The following is a 19,881-nucleotide window of genomic DNA, read 5'->3' on the forward strand; positions in this document are numbered from 1 at the left end:
TGACGTCATGCCAGGATTTAAGGAGAGCGACACTGTTCGACATGATTCTACTCAGAATCAGAATCAGAATGAGATTTATTGCCAGGTATGTTCACACATACGAGGAATTTGTTTTCGTGACAGAAGCTCCGCAGTGCAACATAACAGCGACAAACAAAAAACACAATAAGGAATAAAAAATACAAAAAATACAAATAGGTGGGTAAGGAATGACAATATACAAATTGACAATGTATGGTAGGTATATTACAATGAGCATTTATGTATGTACATGTATATTATGTGCAAAAAATTTAAGTGTACGCTAAGTATGTGTGTTAGACAAATAAGTGTATGTATATATAAATATAAATAGTGTAGTGTGTTCCACAGTTATTATCAGCTGTTCATAAGATGGATTGCCTGAGGGAAGAAACTTTTCCTGTGTCTGGTCGTTCTGGTGCTCAGTGCTCTGTAGCATCGACCAGATGGCAACAGTTCAAAGAGGGAGTGTGCTGGATGTGAGGGGTCCAGAGTGATACACACATACATATATAAGTGGCATTGATAGTTTTGGTTTATTTTCCTTATCATTTAGTACATTTCATTAATAGAATTTGTCATATCTAATCCACATTGCTGTATTTTTAAATTATTTTCATTTTATGTATGCAATATTAGTTATTATCAGATAACTCGAGCTTTTGATATTAGCTGAAATTATAATTTTTGTACATTTTACTATTAACCTTGTAGCTTTATTTAATAAATTTCATAAACAAAGCATTTGCCATTTTGTTTGTTAATACTGAGCATCATACTATTCTGAGAAAAACTGGCCCATAGTTTATATTTCCAATTTATTTTACTATCCCATTTTTGTTTTTGTTTTTTTACCAAACATTTCCCAAAATCATGTTTGATTTCACAGAGACAAACTTTTACTCGATCACGATATTAGCTTTAAAATAAATATTTTAGGTGTTATGTTTAATAAAATAAATGAATAAACTTACTTAGATTAATATTACAGTTAACAAAAAAAATGAAAATTGAAAAACTAAAACCAAATGTCAGAATCAAATCACTCATGTCATTGCAAATCTGTATTTCTCAAAATATGTTACACAGAAGAAAGTCATGCAAAAAAGGCAGAGTTTTTTAATAGCATGAGGGTGAGTAAATGTTAATGAAATGTTCAGTTTTGGGTGCTTTATCGCTTTAAAACGTGGCTGTAGCTTTTTTAAGGCTTTTACAGAACCGCACATATTTCCACTCCACGTGTAGCTGCAGTTACTATCAGGTTTTGAAGGGTTATCACACTCGGATTATAAAAACTGACAGCTTCTCCGTCGAAAATTGAGAATGGAAAATCTAGCGTGCTGAGCTGCATACACTCTCATATTTACAAACACAGGCACACAAGCATCTTCAGTATTTCACAACAGTTCCAGATTTTGCTGCAATCTTTGCTCTGAACTTCAGTGCTTTCACTTCCACATTGAGATAATACCAAATCAGCAGTGTCTTTATTTTTATTTCATGTAGTTTTGCCTTGCTCCCGTCCGGTTCCCCTCGTCTGTCCAGTCAGTGTCCTCCATGTGTTGTCTAGAGCTACCTTCGCCATCAGAAGTGTAATGGTGAAGTTCCGTCTATACCATTCCCTGATTGACAAGACGGTATAGAAGAAATAAATAACATGGTATTAACCCTGTAAAGTCTGACATATTTAAAAAGTCTCTTTTTTTCATGGAAGAGTACATTAAGCCATTACACAAAAGTTTGCAAGCGTTTTTTGTTGAGTATCATATTAGATACATTAAGCTTTTATGACAAATTTAATATGATATAGATGAATATGGAGCTCAAGGAGGAGAAAAACACCTTAGTTTTATTCAGTGGCCCAAACTAAGCAAAAATATGCAATTTTCTGCACTTGCTGATATTTATATGGCTAAAAAGTAAGATGCAATTCTGACAGCTTGTAGTGTTCATCAGTGAGATCTTTATAACAGTACAGCAGACTCATTACATAACATGCATATAAATATCAGTCGTATCTCAAAATAATGTTTAGTAAGATGATATTTAAATGCTTGAACAAAGTTCTGTAGTTTTATTTTGGGGGTAAAACATATAATGCAATGTAATATAGAGATGAACAAATAATATTTTAATTGTTAAAGCAGCATTATCAATCACAAGGCAGAAGGATGTATACAACAGGTATATTGTATATATTATATTATATTATAGTACGTATTTCAGTATTTATCTCACCTGTTATAACTGGCATGTCTTCCAATGTTTTTGTCTAAAAAGTGTTTGTAAAATACTGCCATTTCCTCGATGCTTAAAGTCCTTTTCCTTCCTGGAACCATAATAAATGGCACATTATACAAAAGGTATGTCCCAAACAGCTTTTAAGATTCAATTATCAGGTCGATCAATACGAGTTCTTCAATGATCAGCGATTCTTACACATGTACATTTGGTTATGTGTGATAAATATACTGTTGGTAGTTGCTCATATTTAGACAGCTCACCGTCCTCATCTCTCTCTGACAACCCTTTAGCTGACAGTTGTGATCTCACATATTCTTCCTTTTCCTGTTAAGAAAAAAACAATAATAAATTGCTCAATGTGAACTTGATGAGGTGAGCTATTATTTGATAAATAACTTTAAAAAACACTTATGCGGTTGCTATGAGTAAAAAAATAAAAAAATAAGTTTCTACTGGATATTAAACTGCAAGTGTTTACAGGAAGAAACATTTACAACACAAAACTGTCCCCTAGTGGTGATGCAATGGTAAAGGAGGAACTTCATGGAGGATTTCAACAGTTAAGAGTAATTACTCAGCATGTTAAATGTGTTTCCTGCATTAAACTTTGTGTTTTTTAAGCTTGCACCGTACAACTGTGGTTCACACCTTGCTAAATGTGAAGTTTTGGTTGGTCCAGAACTCGTGGTTCCAGTCTTCAGTCTCCTGTCTCAGACGCCTCAGCCTCCTCTCCTGCGGGGTCTCATTCTCTGGGATGTGATATATGATCGGCCGCAGGTTTGACAGTCTGTCTGGGGGACCGATCCAGTCATGTTTTGATGTTGCTGCTGGACTGAATCCAGTCCTCTATAATAAAAAGATTAAAACAAGGCAGTATAAGACATTTCCACACACAAAAAAAATAAATAACTATACATCTGGTTAAAATTATGCAACTTCAGGAACCTGCACCTACAGTAGTATCTATTTTGTATAATTAGAATTATATAATGAAAATTAAACATCAATAGGAATAAAGAAACCTAAAAGAAAAGAAATATCTGACAATGGACCACAAAACCTTTTTAAGAGATTTATACAAAGATGAGTAAATAAAATTTCCATTGATGTACGGTTTGTTAGGATTGGACAATATATGGCTGAGATACAACTATATGAAAATATTGAATCTGAGGGTGCAAAACATATATATATATATATATATATATATTGAAGGGGAAAAAAAGCCTTTACAGTTGTCCAAATTAAGTCCTTAGCGATGTATATTACTAATCAAAAATTAAGTTGTGATATATTTACAGTAGAAAATGTACAAAATAGATTTATGGAAAATGATATTTTCTTAATATCCTAATGATTTTGACATTAAAAAAAGAAAATCTATAATTTTGACCCATTCAATGTATTTTTGGCTATTGCTACAAACATAGCTTTGCTACTTAAGACTGGTTTTGAGCACCAGTTTCACAGATGCAATGTGCATTTCTAAATAAAAAAGCAGTATATAATGAAATTTATTTGGCGCCGTTTTTATGCGTGTCATAGTGAATTTTCATATAGAAGCAGAGTCACATCGCCATTAGTTTGTCAAGAGTTATAAGACAAACCTCTGCTCGTTCGGCTTGTTTGGGAGCTTGGCTCGCGCTTCGTCCATGACCTCGACAGGAACTGGTTAAAGACAGACGAGCGTGTGTATAACACGGACGCAGAGACCCGAATATTAAAGTACTGCCTGCTTTTACATTCATCGTTGATAAGTCATTGACCTTGATCAGAATTAATAAGAACAATTTCTCCTGCCCTCAGTGACAGCACGAATCTTCAGCACAATTTTAACATGGTGGATGATTTTAAAATAAAAGTCTTTTCCCTCACTCATGCATCAGTACTTCCTACAAGAGGGGATATATGCATCATTGTTTTCTGAAAAAAAAACGCAACATATCGCGTTCTGTAAAGAGTGTATTGTGTTTTATGTGAATAATACAGATTTTACAAACTCTCTGGTGCGTTCTACTTCCTGTACTTCTGATTTAATAAAACTGGACGACCAAAACCTTCCATGAGTTACGAAACTGTAAAAAGTGATATATACATATATCACAGCAATTCATCATATTCATAGAGATTTCTGAAAGATCATCTGACACAGGAGTAATGATTCTGGAAATACATAATCACACGGATAAATAAGCCTTACTGTATTTTGGGTAAATATATGCAGCCTCGGTGAGCATAAGATGATTCTTTCAAAAACATTTTAAAATCTTCCTGACACAAGTTTTTTTTTTTTTATGATAGGGAGTATTGTTATAATATTTTTTGTTTTGTCCTCGCGCTAATTTAAAACGCCTGAAAACAATTAGACAACACATGCCACGTGTTATTGACGTTTAATGAATTCAAACTCTTCGTTACTCGTTCGTTCCCGCTTGGCCAGCTAGTTTATGTGATGTATTGTAAACCCGGTGGTTGTAAAGGAACATCGCGTTGTTTAATCTGTAAACACAGGCTCACCGATGGCTGCCCGTTGGCTATGCAGGTAGGATGGACAACATGTTTAATAAGACATGTATTTATATGATAATGTGTTTACTTTATACAACGCTTGACCTTGTACTGCTTTGAGCTCTTGATGAGGGCTGATCGATGTCTTTGTGTGCTTTAAATGGACCTACAGCAGCAAGCTAAACACGGATTATTTCAAGTAATTTGTGTCGTTTTAAATTGTTTCACGCTTTACGTTTTGCTGTTACGTTTACTGTTGACGTCGCTGTGAATAAAAGATGAAACCACTTTGTATAGTGGAAGGGAGTTCACTTTTGACTTCATCGCCTAAATGTGTTTATCAGAAACGACGAAGCGAGGAGAGTCCGTGTTGTATCTACAGATATGACAAACCTCGGGTCACGGAGTGATTGTTTTATTAATTGATCAGGCAGATGTGGTCATGTTGAAGATCTCACAGTATTAGGGATCCCTCCCGGTGTGAGGAATGGTCTCCCCAGTGTGGGGCTTCGTTTGTGAACGATTCTCTGAGTCTTTTAAGTGAATCATTCTGGTTCACTTCTATACACCAATACACCGACCATTGATAATGTTCGTTTTCTGAAGTCTCTCCCTTTTGACTGCACTCTTGTCTTTAGGAATATTTAATTGGTTGTATTTACCAGTGCCAATATCTTGGCGGAATGGAAATGTCTTTATATGTTTGTATATCTTGTGTGTGTGTGTGTATTTTTTGTATCTGTATATGCCTATTCTTATATTCAACCATTATACTCTTACAGTCAAAGAAGATATGAAAGTTGTGATATTCTGTTTCTTTGAGAATAGGGATGTCCACCCATTATAAGAATCACATTTAGAACAGATCCAGCTGATGAATCATCACTTAAAAACACTGACAGCCAATCAGAATCTAAAGCTGAAATTTACATTTAAAGCTAAAATATTTACAATATAGTAGTTAATTATCGTTTTTGGTGTCAGCAGACCTATTGACACTAGGAACGATAAATATAACTTGATTATAAAGTTTCATTAATAATTCTGTGAGAATACGGAATCCGTGGCACAGCTGTAACGACAATGACAGAGGAACAATATTGTTGGTATGAATGATCAAAACAAACATTCACAGCCAATCAGAAGCCAGAGTACAACATGACTGAAGCGTGTATTTAAAGCAAGAATGACAGCTAACTAGTGGTCGACCAATGTGTGACAGCTGATGCCGATATTTTGGATAGCTGATAGCTGATATAAAACCGATATCTTTTTTATTTTTTTATTATTATTAATATTTAAGAAATTTGAAATAATTTGACAATGGATTAAAACATAAATTTGTAAAAGAAACATACTTATACTTTAGATGACAGTATTTTTCACAAATAAAGTTATAATATTAAAAAATAAATAACCTGTAACCAACATGGCACTCAGTATTCTGGGAAGTTTGTGTGCATTGAGAATCATATTTTTCAAATAAAGCCAAGGTAACCCTCATTTTACGTACAGCACACAGTGAAAACTACATGAATATGACAATGGAAAAATGCATAAAGCGCAGCATAATTTGAAATCACGAGTTTACAGTTTAAAGCATTCAATTCACATGGACTGATCACACAGAGAACACGCAATCATGCTGGATACACATACACACTTCACAAGATCTCACAGCTGGAGTCGACTAAGTTTACAAGATTTGTAAAATTAAATGTTCATTAGTCTTTCAAAGATTTAATAAATGATAAATGCATATTTGCTTAATGCTGACGGCAAACGAGAAAGTATAATAATGTTTGCCTTTCTATTACTAATAATATAAAAGCAATCATTACAATACTTTATGTATACATTAATTCCTTTTGTTTAACCGTTCTGTCTGATTATTAGACAGACTATCAGTATTAGACAGAACTGTTAACATACCCTAAACACATCGGCCAAGCAGAAAACTTATCGGCCGATATCGGTATGGCAAATATCGGCCGATATATTGGTCGACCACTATAACTAACTATAATTATATTATTGTCCACCCCAATGGATGATGATTATGGTTTTTTAAGTGCGTGCTGCAGTTATGTCATGTGCATAACTAGCCTGATAAGTGGTATGCTATTCTGAATTCAGTGTTTTAGTCTGAATGAGATTTGGAGTGACACTGATTGAGAGACAAACAAACACCAGGCTTATTGGCAGCTGAACGAACCAGAGAATAACATAAAATTTTGCGTGCATTCAAGCTTGTGTATTTTTATATACACAATAAATATAAACCGTACACACATATTATATAATATTACACTACTAATAACCATACACAATTATAATAAATATAATTCCTAAATTTCTAAAGCTTAATTAAAGCTGCAGTAGGTAACTTTTGTAAAAATATTTTTTTTCCATATCTGTTAAACCTGTCATTATGTCCTGACAGTAGAATATGAGACGGATAATCTGTGAAAAAAAATCAAGCTCCTCTGGCTCCTCCCAGTGCTCCTATTGCCATTTGCAGAAATTCATCCGCTCCCGGTAAGAAACAACCAATCAAAGCTGCGGTCCGTAACTTTGTTTGTGTTCAAAATGTAGAAAAATTTATATAATAAGCGAGTACACCATGAATCCATTTTCCAAACCATGTTTTTAGCTTGTCCTTAATCACTAAGGTGCACCTATAATAAGTGTTTATATTCGGACTATTTTAGATTGCTTCGGGGATACCGCGGCGGAGTAACCCAGTACCTTTGTGATTCTTCATAGACATAAACAGAGAGAAGTAGTTCCGGCTACGATGTTCTTCCGCAATACGCAAGCAGTTCTGTTTATTAACCGCTAGAGCGTCAAAAGTTACCTACCCCCAGCTTTAAATGTCACGTCAGGCGGTTGAGTAAATGGGATAAATTTAAGATGCGCTTTGTTGTAATAAAAAAAAAAAAACTTAAATATTTGCATGCAGGTAAAAATTAGAAAAGGATTTAAAAAATCGTATTTAATTCATCAATGACTCAAAGTGAAAGATTCAATACCACACAAAAACAAACTCAATTGTAACTCCATGTAATCCATGTAACTTCTAAAGAGTCACTGAACGACTCATGTAGCGAACTGACTCAAAAGAGTCACTGAGATGTATCACTAGCGCTTACAGTGGGAGGTAAGGGGAGGGGCGGGAATGCAGTCCATACCGATGTGATGCTGCTGCTGCTCTAAATGCCAGTCTCTGCCAGTGTCACTGCAAGTCCACGATCCAGAAATCACTGGAGTGTTGCACCGCGCAAAACATTTGAGCATCGCAGCTGATGGAAACGGGGTCCGCTAGACATGTGCGCGAACGTTTTCGGCGCGTTGAAAAGGTGAGAAATACGCTGCGCATTTTAGGAAGAGGTGCTGAGATATGCTCGGATTGTGTCGGATAAGGGTTGGCTGGTGTTCACAAGCAATCAAATGTCCTTCTGCCATGGTTCATTCATGTAAATCCAGGCACAGCTTTGTAAGATTACAGAAAGGATCTGTGGTGAAGCATGTTCAGGTTTGTGTTATATTCTAACCATGCTTTATTTATCTTATAGTTCATGTCACGGATGTAGTCATGTATTCAGTAGACTACTGGGGGACGAATATATGCAGATATTTAAGAATCAGCCATTGCAAAACCCATTTGGGGAGGGTGTTACGTTCCTGGTTCATGTAGCTTTCAGGGTAGAGCTGTAAGACACTCTTCATGATGGCACATATGATGAAGATGATGATGATGATGAGATGTGTTTTGCATTCAGCCTCCATAATCTCGCGGGTAACATCAGCATCAGAGCTGCTGTGGACAGTTCCAGAATCTCGACTCCTTCTCAGTTTATAGTGTTAATGCTGAAGTTTGAACACCCCTCATTTTTAATTTTAGAATTAAAGATGATGATATTGTTCTGCCAGGACATTATCCATTAAGTTAAGACATTTAATTGAACTTTAAAACACAACATGGGTAAAACACCTGTGAAAAGTCAATACAGAATCAATTGCTTCTTATTGCATTATGAAGGTACCAATAGTACACAGTACATCTGGTCATATTTTCATGGATTTTCTGCAGTGTATTATTTGTTATTAATGTGTTAATTATCATTGTGATGAAGATGAAACATTTCTCTATCATGACTCCATGAACAGAGAACTGTTTTAGTTCATCTAGTCTCAATAGTTCAGACCGCCATCAGTTTCAGTAGTACCTGTGTTCAGATATATAAATCTTCAGCTGGCAAAAGCTCCATTAAACAATTTTGAAAGATGCAAGTTGTGAAAATATGATCTAAACCTGTATACAGTTTGTGTTATTGTAAAGACAGTAAGTCTATCCCCACATGCAGCCCTGTTTTAATCTGTTGTAAATTTGAGTTTTAGAAAATAATGGATTGACTCTGATGTGACAGAATGCCATGAATGGTGAGAGACGCAGTGATGTATTTAGTCCCCACTGATAAACTCTGGCATGGATGGCATGCTGGCTCTCTGGCTTCACCCAGATTTCATTGTCCAAAGTGTTTGTGTCTATATTTAGTTGCTAGAAGTTGCCACCTCCAATAAGAGGTCTTCTGTTGCTTAAATGACTGGATAGTGGAGAACGATAAAGGAGGGGAGACAGGAAGCAGGTGGAGCATCTGGACAGATGATGTTCTTCTGACTCATCCTTATCTGACCCTCCCCTCCCCTCCTACAATCACAGCATGATGTCACTCTGACATCACACTGTTGCTCAACTGTGGGAGCAGAAAATCAACCAGCTAGGTGAACTGTTCGTAAGTGAACCTTGGTGTTTCTTGAGAGTATTCATGGAGTACTTCCTTGAGGTTTTTGAACGCAACAGTAATATCTGACTGGTTTTGTTGTAGATTGGAGCTTTTTTTGGGGGGGGGGGGGGGGGGGTTACTTGTATATGGCTTCTGTAATCATTTTATTTGACACTGTCATGAGTTTCCTTCTCAAACACTCTAGCTGTTTATTATATAAAAGGATAGCGCACCCGTCCCAAAGCGTACTTTGAGGGAAAAAACCTATCAAGAACAAGCGTGACATCTTTGATCCTGCGGTATACAAGGATTGCATTCTCACTGCACTGTTGTGAATGTATTGTGCATTTAAAGTAATATACTGGATTAAATGCAGTTTAATATTTCACAAGCATCTGTGGCATTCCCTTTAATTACCACAAAAAATAATTGTGACTCCTCCCTTTTTTTGTAATGTGTACAGCTGGAACATTGTCTAAAATATACTGCTGAGGTGAGAATTGTTTTTTTATTAAAAAAAAAATCTATATATTTGTATGTGTTTGGGGTCAGTAAATTATTATTATTATTATATTTTATTTTTTTAAAGAAATTACTACTTTTATTCAGCAAGGACACATAAAATGATAATTGACAGTAATAATTTTACAAAATATAAATATTTCAAATGCTGTTTATTAAATAATCATTAAAAAGTATCATCACAGCATGATGTCATATCATCATATTTTTGTTCTGCAATATTAAGTATCACATATATTGATATATTGTACATTGATAATAATTAAAAATGTTTCCTAAACAGCAAATCGGCATATTAGAATGATATCTGAAGGATCAGGTGACACTGAATGCTGGATTAATGTATAACAGTTTTTGTAATATTTCACAATGTTATTATTATTATTATTATTATTATTATCATTATTTTTTTTTATTTTTTTTAACTGTATTTTCTGATCAAATAAATGCAGTATATTGTTGAGCATAATATAAATTATTTGCTGTGGTAATAAAACCTCAACCCAATAAACATAAAACCTCCATTCAAACTGTTATGTTGGTAATTTCAGTCAACTTTAATATGTTTTGAAAAAAAAAGTAAGCTTAAATCCCTCACTGATGTACATTGATAGAATGTTAAATGTAACTGATGATATCAATGCAATATTTGCTTCTGGATTGCAACTGGTCTTCATTATTGCATGTATTTACATACTAAATGCCATCTAATCTCATCTCCGTTGCATGCAAACACGGCACACTGACTGTTGAGTAATAATGTCTACAGCAAACCGCTCTGGTGCAGATGCAAAGCCTGAAATTGAAATTTACCCCAAACTTTAAACCTATTCTTTTTCTGTCTTGCAAGTACTGCTGTTTCCTAACAAGGGAATGCTAATCTGATGTTGATCAAAAGAACTGCATTTTTAATTAATACAATAATAATAAATTGCACACATGCTTTTATTGTATCCTTGACTTCCTGCTCTGGAAAAAGCCACATGGAATATACAATAACATTGTCTACGCACTACGGTCTGGGTGTTAATGGACACTGTCTCTTTAAGGACCACGAATATGATCGGTCCGTGACATCACGCACACTTCCCCTGCAGCGGCAGTCGGCTGCCAGTAAAATATTGTCTAGGACTTTAAATCTGAAGTGGTAAGACCGTGTTCTTGAAGGGCATCTGCTCTTAGGGATCACCTCAGTTCTCTAAACCAATTCTGCAGTTCAGGTATGTAGGTGCTTTTGGGTTGCTACACTTTAACATTTAACACTTTTTACACGTTCTAACATGTGCTAATAGCCAGATTTTGCTATCTTTTTTTGTGAATATGAGTAGGACAGGACCACATATTTCATGACACCGGAAGGGAAGGTACACTTAGTACACTTACCAAGACCTTTCAGTAAACTGGATTGTTGTAGTCTGTCTGTTTTTGTCAAAATCATATTAATGGAATGATTACAGAAAGTCAGACTTGTAAGTTTGAATGATTGCACCTCATATGGACGGATCAAGCAAGTTATAAGAACCTTCTGTATTTGGGAAACGGTTTGTTCACGAAGGTTGTCCACCTAACAAACAGAGGTTTGTGATGTTATGCATTCATACAGCTCCTGTTTCCTGCATGGGCAAGCCTATTTAGTTGGTGTTTTGTTCATGATGGGTGTAGTTGGAAACCCTTGGCTTAGTCAGCCTTAGTCATTATCACAGCTGTAAAACACATACAACCTTTGCACAAGACCTCTCTCCTGTATTTTTCATAATAGAAGCTTACCTGGGTTAGGATTAAACCTATTTTATCAGACCACAAAATAATCTAGTCTTGAATTTTTAACAATTGGATCATATATATATATATATATATATATATATATATATATATATATATATATATATATATATATATATATATATATATATATATAATCCCCCTTTTCTTCTATTTGAACTTCTCATTATAGACATCCACTACAAATCACCTGCTGGGATAGTTAATTAGGAAGAAGAAACATTTGTCTGTCACCACATGTTTGCCTGATGTTTGGTTATTTTGATTGAATTAAATGTATTTTAGAGATAATTCACATAAGACATCACTTCCTCATATCAATCCAGTCTCGTGTGAAGTAATTCTTCTGTGGAACATGATGTTTAGAGGAATGTGGGCAACCCAACAGTTTCTAGTTCCCATTGACATCCATATGAAACTTGTTGACATGCATTCTTCAAAATATCTTTATCTTACTGTCAGTAATGCTAAAAAAATTACATTACAGACATTTATAATTAATAATTTTATAAAAATGTTACTAAAACTTTCAAAAACAAAAGCAAAAAATAATTAACGCTCGAGTTGGATTAAAGAAATGATTGTATAATTTTAGATGCTGCTGTTCAAGGTTTTTTTATTTTTGCTGTTTTAATCATGTTTTCACTAGTTCGTTTAAATTGTCATGCAGTGTAAAACCAAAAAAAAATTCTCACAATATTCGATATAGTCTGCTATTAACAAAAAGTACGAGCTTATAAAATTCTACCTACAAATTAGAAAAATTAACAAAAATGTAGTTTTCCTGCCAGCTACCCATAAAATCTTCTCTTTTACTTTTATTCAATTTCATCCACTGTATTGTCATCACACTGTGAGTATTTCCATATCCTGACCTGCTCTCACCTCTTTCTTCTGCCTCAGCCTGTTTAGGAAACCCTTTGATGGAGGGAAGAGGACGATGGATCATGGCAGTCAGCAACCACACACTCAGCAGATGCCAGGACCCTTCGCAGGTTATGCGGGACCCCAGGGCCCGTACCCTGGGCAGCACCCAGCCCTGTCACGGCTGGACGAGGTGCAAAGAGAGATTGCCACCCTGGGCCCTCAGGTGTGCTCTTACAGCGGCCTGCAGAGCGACAGAGAGTACAAACGACTGGAGCGAGAGCTGACCCGATTACTGCTGGAGGTCGATAAGGTCAGGACAGGCCATTCAATCATTTTAGTTCGGTATGAAGTCACACCAGTTTGTTGTTCTTAACCATGTCTTGTTTCCTGACGCAGGTGGAGACGGAGGGCCGGCCGGAGCTTCAGCAGGCTCGGAAGCGTGCAGCAGGAGAGGTGGAGGGTCTGCTTCGCTACCTGGAGGGCAACGCTACCCATCCGTCTCGGCTGGCCATTGAGGAGCTGACCCAGGAGGTGCAGAACTTGCTGAATGAAGGGGTCGTGGGGCCATTCCGGCAGGGCCAGGCTCAAGATGCCTTTGAGATCAGTGAGGAGCTGGTGGAGGCTGTGCAGGATGTGGCCATGCGGCTGGCTCAGGTTAAGACCGGTGGAAGTGTCCCGCTCAGGAAGGCCCGTTACAAAGCGCTGACTCGGGTCTGTGCCGTACAGGAATTACTGGAGGGTCGTGTCCGCACTCAAACGCTGGCGCTGCCGCTGTCCGATGACACGCATGAGGCTGTGCAGCGTATTAATCAAGTCATGGCGCAGGTGACTGGTACTGCAAAAACAATAATATCACGAGAAATCACAGTCATGCATCTTAACCAGCTAATACATGTGAAGATACAGCAGTTTAATTTTTAACTTTTTATTTTAAAGGTCAGAGAGAGAGCAGAAAATAGCCATTAAAATGTTAATAGTGTGTTTTTGTAAAAAAAAAAAGGACACTACCATTCAAAAGTTTGTAGCTATTATGCTGAAAATTCAGCTTTGCCATCACCGGAATAAATTACATTTTCAAATACATTCAAATAGAGCACGGTTATTTGAAATTATATTAATATTTCACAATTTTACTGCTTTTACTGTATTTATGATCAAATAAATGAAAGAACTTGGTGTTGACCGTAGAATAAAGAGAACTCATCTGAGATGAACTGATGTTGTGCAGGTGAGTGGAGCCCGGTGTCAGGAGGTGGCTCTGCTGATGGGTCTGAGCGGGCGTGATAGCTGTGCCCACCTGGCGAGGGTCCTTACAGAGCTGTTGGTTGAACTGGACGCCCTGGATGTGTCTAGTGATGCTGCGGTGAGGAACTACAGAAAACAAGTGGTGGAGGAGATCAATGGTCTGCTAAAACATCTTGACCTGGAGGGAGAAGGAGAGGACACACGCAGGTAACACCAAATACACACATCAACATACAACACTACAATATGCAGCACCACTGAAGTTCTGTTGAATGTTTACTTATGAGATATTAAATTAGTCTTCAGCATCATTACTCCAGTAACAGTCGAAAACAGTTTTTCTGCTTGATATTTTTGTGGAAGCTGCGATACTTTGTTTTTAAAATCAGGATTCTTTGATAAACAGAAAGTTACTAGTTAACCACTTTTTTTTTTTTTAAATAAAAATATTTTGTAGCATTATAAATGTCTCTTTCTTTATTATTATTTTTTTTTACAATTTAATGCATCCTTGCTGAATAAATGTATTTTCTACTACTACAATTTAACAAACATTACCACTCAAAAGATTGTGTATCATTCCACAAAAAATTATATATATATATATATATATATATATATATATATATATATATTTTTTTTTTTTTTTTCAACATTAATAATAAAAATGTTTCTTGAGCATCAATGATTAAGAAACATCTCAAAAATCAAGAAAACATTTTTATTGTTATGAATGCTGGAATTCATGTTTTTTTTCTGTTATTTTTCAGGATTCTTTTTTTTTTTATATAATTTTTTTTTTTTTTTTTTTATCCTTTGTAACACCCCCCATGTATATAAATTTTATATACACAGTATATAAATTATTATTGTTTCTACTCAAAATGTAACTGTTTTTGTTATTTTATTGGATTATTAGTTACTTAACCAGGTAATTGACTGTCTCCAGGTATGATCTAGCGCAGAATGACTCGATCCGTGAAATCGAGGCGATCAGGGGCCGTGTCTCAGTGCTGCGGGAGGAGGTGCTCCGGCACGGTGCTGCAGGACAGGGGGCGGAGCTGCAAGGTCTCCTCACGCGCCTGGATCAGGTGGACACGGGCAAAAATCCCTGCATCCGGGAGGCGCGGCGCCGGGCCGTGCTGGAAGTCCAGGCACTCACCACCTTCCTAGACCTCTGGGAAGCCCTCGGACGGCGTAACCCCGGAGCAGATGAGCCCCCGTCTCATGCGTCTGTGTGGCACGTCTTAGCCAGCCTGTGCAACCTGCAGGCTCAGGTTTTGGGCTTTGATGGCAAGAGGGCTGACAAGAGCTACATGGTATTAGAGGAGCTACTGACCAAACAACTTCTGGCTCTTGATGCTGTGGACCCTCAGGGTGACCAGGGGACCAAAACTGCCCGTAAGCAAGCTGTTAAACATGCCCAGAATATCCTAAGTTACCTGGATATGATGACGGATGAGTGGGAGTATTGAGAAGCTGATAAAAGAGCCTGGGAATAAGGAGCTGCAAGGAAAAAGGCAAAAGCTTTTTTTGCCTCTTGTGCAACAAATGAGGACACGGTCGTGCCGAGGATACGGGCCATGGGCGGAATTTTTAATTTGTGTATAAAAGACTTTGCGTTTGGCTGTGGGCAGCGATATTGTTACCCATGATGCACTGCACCTGCTGCTTTTATTGGTCCATTACTGGTCCCTGAAAGCTGCCTTTCTCCAGGCAGAAGGAAAGCTGGTTTCTACTGCACACGAAGTGTTTGTTTTCATGACAATAACCCACAATCTTTTTAGTTGAATCTGTGCTGTTGATTGGTGTGGTGTGGTGCTACACCCTGTTCTGCTGTCAAAATCTGCTTCCTTCCTTTCCCACATGCCCGGGTGGAGCACACTTCCGTCTTTGTGGCGGTGTGAGTACATCAGCTCTTTAAACAACAACTGACCCACAGGGAACAATATTTTAGCATTTCCCTGAAACTTCTACATATATGTCCCCATTTATGTTAAAGGAATAGGTCACCCTAAATTTATTATTTAATTTTACAATAGATGAGTGAATAAACATTGGTTTGTGATATCAGTTTAAAGGTGAAGTGTAGTTTCTGGGCCGTTTGTGACAGCAAATGGACAGTGTTTACACTTTTTAGAGTATTTAACATGAAATGACACTTCACTTTTAAAGAAGTCTCAAGGAAAGCTCAAAAAATACATAAATCAGACTTCTGAACCTTCCTGCAGTTCTGTCAGATTTCATAGAGGACTGTGGCCAAAATGCAATGAGGTGTATTGTGTTTGGAGAGGTTTCTTTTTACTATGGAGGACAAAGAATAGAAACTAGTTTGCAGGGTTTCTTGTCTTCTCCAATTGTATTTTGCTGTTAGGCAAAAAGTGCCTGCGCAGGCGACTAGGGAATCAAACAGAGACTGAAAGTGTGTGTGTCTGTGATCGTTAAAAAAAAGTGGCGTGTGCTATTTTGGGTGGTGAGACTGATCAAAGTGGACAGGGGCGTTCTAGGACATTTTTTATCGGAGCAGCAGGGAAAGCAAGCAAGCTATCAAACAAACTTAAAAACTGTGGATACATTCACACAGATCAATGTGACCCAAATCTGAATTACATTTTTTTTTTTTTTTTTTTTTTGCACATGATAGATCTGGGGTTTTGGGATGACACTATTATGAACCAAATATGGATTTGGTTCATTTTCATATGTGGGTATAAAATTAAATTAAGCGAGACCCCATGTGACTTTAGAAGGTTTTCATCATATTTGCATATTGGATTTATCCTTGGTTTGACTCAAAACAAATATATGAATTACATACTATTAAAGTACTACACATAAAGGTGCAAAAGTATATCATCTTATTCTGTTTCTTGACTGTTTGCTCTCAAATATTGTGGAGCTTGTTTTGCTTTTGAACTCTAACTATTATTTGGCACCACTGTGGATTTTTCATTGGTAAATATGAAGTTGTCTAGAGAGCAGTATAACTATGAGGGAAATATATAATAGTGCATCAGTTGTGTTACGGATGTAAAAATCATATTTATTTTCTCCACAAAGAAACTGATTTTAAGGATAACTTGCTACTGTGCTTTTCTTGAAGCATATTTTATTACTTTTTATTTTTTTTAAGTGTGTTGTCAAACGATTAATCGCGATTTAAATCGCATCCAAAATAAGCTTTTGTTTACATAATATGTGCGTGTACTGTTTATTTATTATGTGTATATATAGATGCGCATGTATACATTTCAGATTTCTCTCTCTCTCTCTCTCTCTCTCTCTCTCTCTCTCTCTCTCTATATATATATATATATATATATATATATATATATATATATATATATATACTGTATTTGTGTATATTTATATATATACTGTATTTGTGTATATTTATATATACATAATAAATATACATAGAACATATATTATGCAAACAAAAACCTTTATTTTGGACGCAATTAATCAATTTGACAGCACTAAAAGATAGCAGCTGATGAAAACCACATTACCCATGATTCTGCAAAGAAATCTCCTCCAGCTAGAGAACTGCTGTCATGAAGCACAGTAAATGAGGCAGGATCAGTTTCCCTATGCTATCAAACACTAAAACTTTTGCATATTTAAATGAATAATTTGATGTTTCTTCGTCATTTGTGATTTGATTCCTGTCATTCACATTCCTGCATGGAACTGTAGTTATTTCCACTCATTAAAACTGATGAAGACTTTCTAAAAAACTCACTATGGGAAATATGAATGAAAAAAAAAAACACTTCTGGAACCAAGGCTGAAACACTGAAATTCAACATTTACACACTTTTTCACACACACACACAATATATATATATATATATATATATATATATATATATATATATATACATTATATTGAAATAATAAAACCCTGACAATATAAGTTAAATGTTCTCATTTAATTAAAATACATTTTTACATTTTATTATATAGGTTGTTTAAAAACAGGTCAGGGACAGCATGCATAACACAGCAGTGGCGTTCTGGAACAAATCATCTGAGCGAATAATTCAATGACACTCTAAAGATGGTGACTTTGTAATTCTTGAATGAATTAAATGAATCAGTTAAGCATTGCCTGTTTAGTAGAACAGTGTTTGATATGGGCCACATTTAAAAGGTCATATGAACAACTTAAAAAAAACACTGCTTTTGAAAATTAATTGGGCACTTTGGCTTGCAGTGTGAAATGGTGTTAAAACCCCTCAGTGACTGTTGTAGAATAATGTAGAAGTAACTTGTCTGTGGTTAAGACTGCAGGAGTATCCTGCTCCACAGTTAAAAAATTAATCTCAGAGGCCAAGTGATCACCATACACATTTGTCAGCACTAATGATGAGTCGAGCTTTGGGAAATAATATATTGTGTCATCTGCATCATGCTGTGCTGTTGAGTCTCTCACTGTTCATTCGAGCTATTATTAGTAGGTTACAACGACTTCTTTTGAACCAGAACAGTAACAGTCCTCCATTAGCTGTTTATTTCGGTCGTGTCCCACTTGCTGTGTGGTCACTACCCTCTGTCCTGCTCCAGATAAACTGACCGTCAGTAGTCATGAAGCAACTCCACAGTTATCATCTAAGAAACCAGGCTGTGCTTGGATTATCAAAGGGGATTCTTGTTGAAAAATGACAATAACGACACAGGGCCTAGAAGTTATAAGAAAGGAGCTGCAGAAAAAAAGGAAAAGCAAAAGGTTGTGGTCGAAACAGATTAGTCCAGACTCTGTGATGAGACTGCCACTGTCTGGAAAAGTCCCTGCGGTGGGTTTAGCTGAGGAGGATCCCACATCAGTCAAGGTGAAATACATGCTCCAGCAGCACTTTAAAGCAGCCATGCACTAGGTGCTGGCGTTGTTTTGTACACCTCTTCTAAACCCACATAGAGATGGGAAAGATGTGAGCTAATATTAGCAATGTCAGTTCTGCACAACCAGACTTTTACTGTTTTTTTCAAGCATAACACTGCAGGTAAATATGGTTGTCGCTCCTCATTAATTACTTTTGATGTAATTTGTTATTACAGTGGAATTGTACACATAGATTGTGCTAGAAAATGGCAGGAATGTATCTCTTTTGCAAATGCTGACACCTGTCTCTTCACTGCAGTTTTCTGCCTTGAGGTCACCAGAGATTTTGAGCAATGAGGGGCTGTTCACACAAGATGTATGCTTTTTTATATAGCAGCTAGATGGAAAGCAAAATGCTGTTTATATATATATCATAGCGGAACTATGAACATGACACAACATCTTCAAAAATGGGGGGGGGGGGGTGTAAATGTATTTTATTGATTTTTTATCACCAATACCTTCTCAGTTTTTTTTACTCATGCACATTGTAGCCACATTTTGAGCTTTCGATCAGTTCATAAAATCTGATATTGGTATCCAATGCTATTTCATGACCAATTAATACATATTTTACAATATAGTTAATTCGTACAACCTCATTTGTTTGATTTGTCTAGTCTCCATTGATGGGTAAAGTTTAGGGACAGAATTAGGGGAAGGTCATTCATATGAATTCATACGTTTGTATGAAAAAATTTACAATTTAGCAGAAAAAATACAAATGAGAATTCATACGAATTTGAAAAAGATGAATCGGTTTGGGGTATTAGACATGGCACAGTCCGAATTCTCTTTCTTAAAATAGTTTACATTTGGCATGCAGTGTAAATCTCCATAATCTGTCAGCCGATCGGTCTGTCAGATCTGAGTCACACTGATATCTGCAAAACTATCTCCATGGCTACGATCACAAATCAGATCCATTCTGATGGTTGAATGACACTCAAAATAAAAATATGGCACTTTATAGGTCAACGAGTCCTCTAGGAATATTAGAGGTCCTGTTGTATGTGCTGA

General features: G+C 36.3%; 2 protein-coding genes across 4 annotated transcripts; one reads left to right on the forward strand and one right to left on the reverse strand.

Annotated features, from left to right (window-relative positions):
• Positions 1 to 538: 538 nt before the first annotated feature.
• coa8 (cytochrome c oxidase assembly factor 8) lies at positions 539 to 4,215 on the reverse strand. Its single transcript, XM_026224366.1, has 5 exons — positions 3,873 to 4,215; positions 2,914 to 3,111; positions 2,526 to 2,589; positions 2,260 to 2,350; positions 539 to 1,643 (listed from the first exon to the last, which is right to left on the reverse strand). The coding sequence occupies exons 1-5, from the start codon at positions 4,011 to 4,013 to the stop codon at positions 1,520 to 1,522; spliced, it is 618 nt and encodes a 205-aa protein (XP_026080151.1). The 5' UTR covers positions 4,014 to 4,215; the 3' UTR covers positions 539 to 1,519.
• A 468-nt stretch (positions 4,216 to 4,683) lies between these two features.
• LOC113057192 (BAG family molecular chaperone regulator 5-like) lies at positions 4,684 to 16,608 on the forward strand. Of its 3 annotated transcripts, none has more exons than XM_026224368.1 (5): positions 4,684 to 4,807; positions 12,768 to 13,041; positions 13,128 to 13,556; positions 13,960 to 14,183; positions 14,926 to 16,608. In XM_026224368.1, the coding sequence occupies exons 1-5, from the start codon at positions 4,785 to 4,787 to the stop codon at positions 15,449 to 15,451; spliced, it is 1,476 nt and encodes a 491-aa protein (XP_026080153.1). In that variant the 5' UTR covers positions 4,684 to 4,784; the 3' UTR covers positions 15,452 to 16,608. The 3 variants fall into 3 exon arrangements, with proteins under 3 accessions (XP_026080153.1, XP_026080152.1, XP_026080154.1); XM_026224367.1 differs by lacking the exon at positions 4,684 to 4,807 and adding an exon at positions 7,950 to 8,132; XM_026224369.1 differs by lacking the exon at positions 4,684 to 4,807 and adding an exon at positions 11,173 to 11,302.
• Positions 16,609 to 19,881: the final 3,273 nt, after the last annotated feature.

Source organism: Carassius auratus, chromosome 38, assembly GCF_003368295.1.
Source record: "Carassius auratus strain Wakin chromosome 38, ASM336829v1, whole genome shotgun sequence".
Taxonomy (NCBI): domain Eukaryota; kingdom Metazoa; phylum Chordata; class Actinopteri; order Cypriniformes; family Cyprinidae; genus Carassius; species Carassius auratus.

Coding starts and splice junctions, on each gene's coding strand:
- LOC113057192 (XM_026224367.1), top strand. CDS start 8,101: ATGTGCGCGAACGTTTTCGGCGCGTTGAAAAG. Junction 8,133..12,767: donor GTTTTCGGCGCGTTGAAAAG/GTGAGAAATACG, acceptor CTTCTGCCTCAG/CCTGTTTAGGAAACCCTTTG. Junction 14,184..14,925: donor GAAGGAGAGGACACACGCAG/GTAACACCAAAT, acceptor GACTGTCTCCAG/GTATGATCTAGCGCAGAATG.
- coa8 (XM_026224366.1), bottom strand. CDS start 4,013: ATGAATGTAAAAGCAGGCAGTACTTTAATATTCGGGTCTCTGCGTCCG. Junction 3,112..3,872: donor AACAAGCCGAACGAGCAGAG/GTTTGTCTTATA, acceptor TTTTTATTATAG/AGGACTGGATTCAGTCCAGC. Junction 2,590..2,913: donor AAAACTTCACATTTAGCAAG/GTGTGAACCACA, acceptor TTTTCTTAACAG/GAAAAGGAAGAATATGTGAG.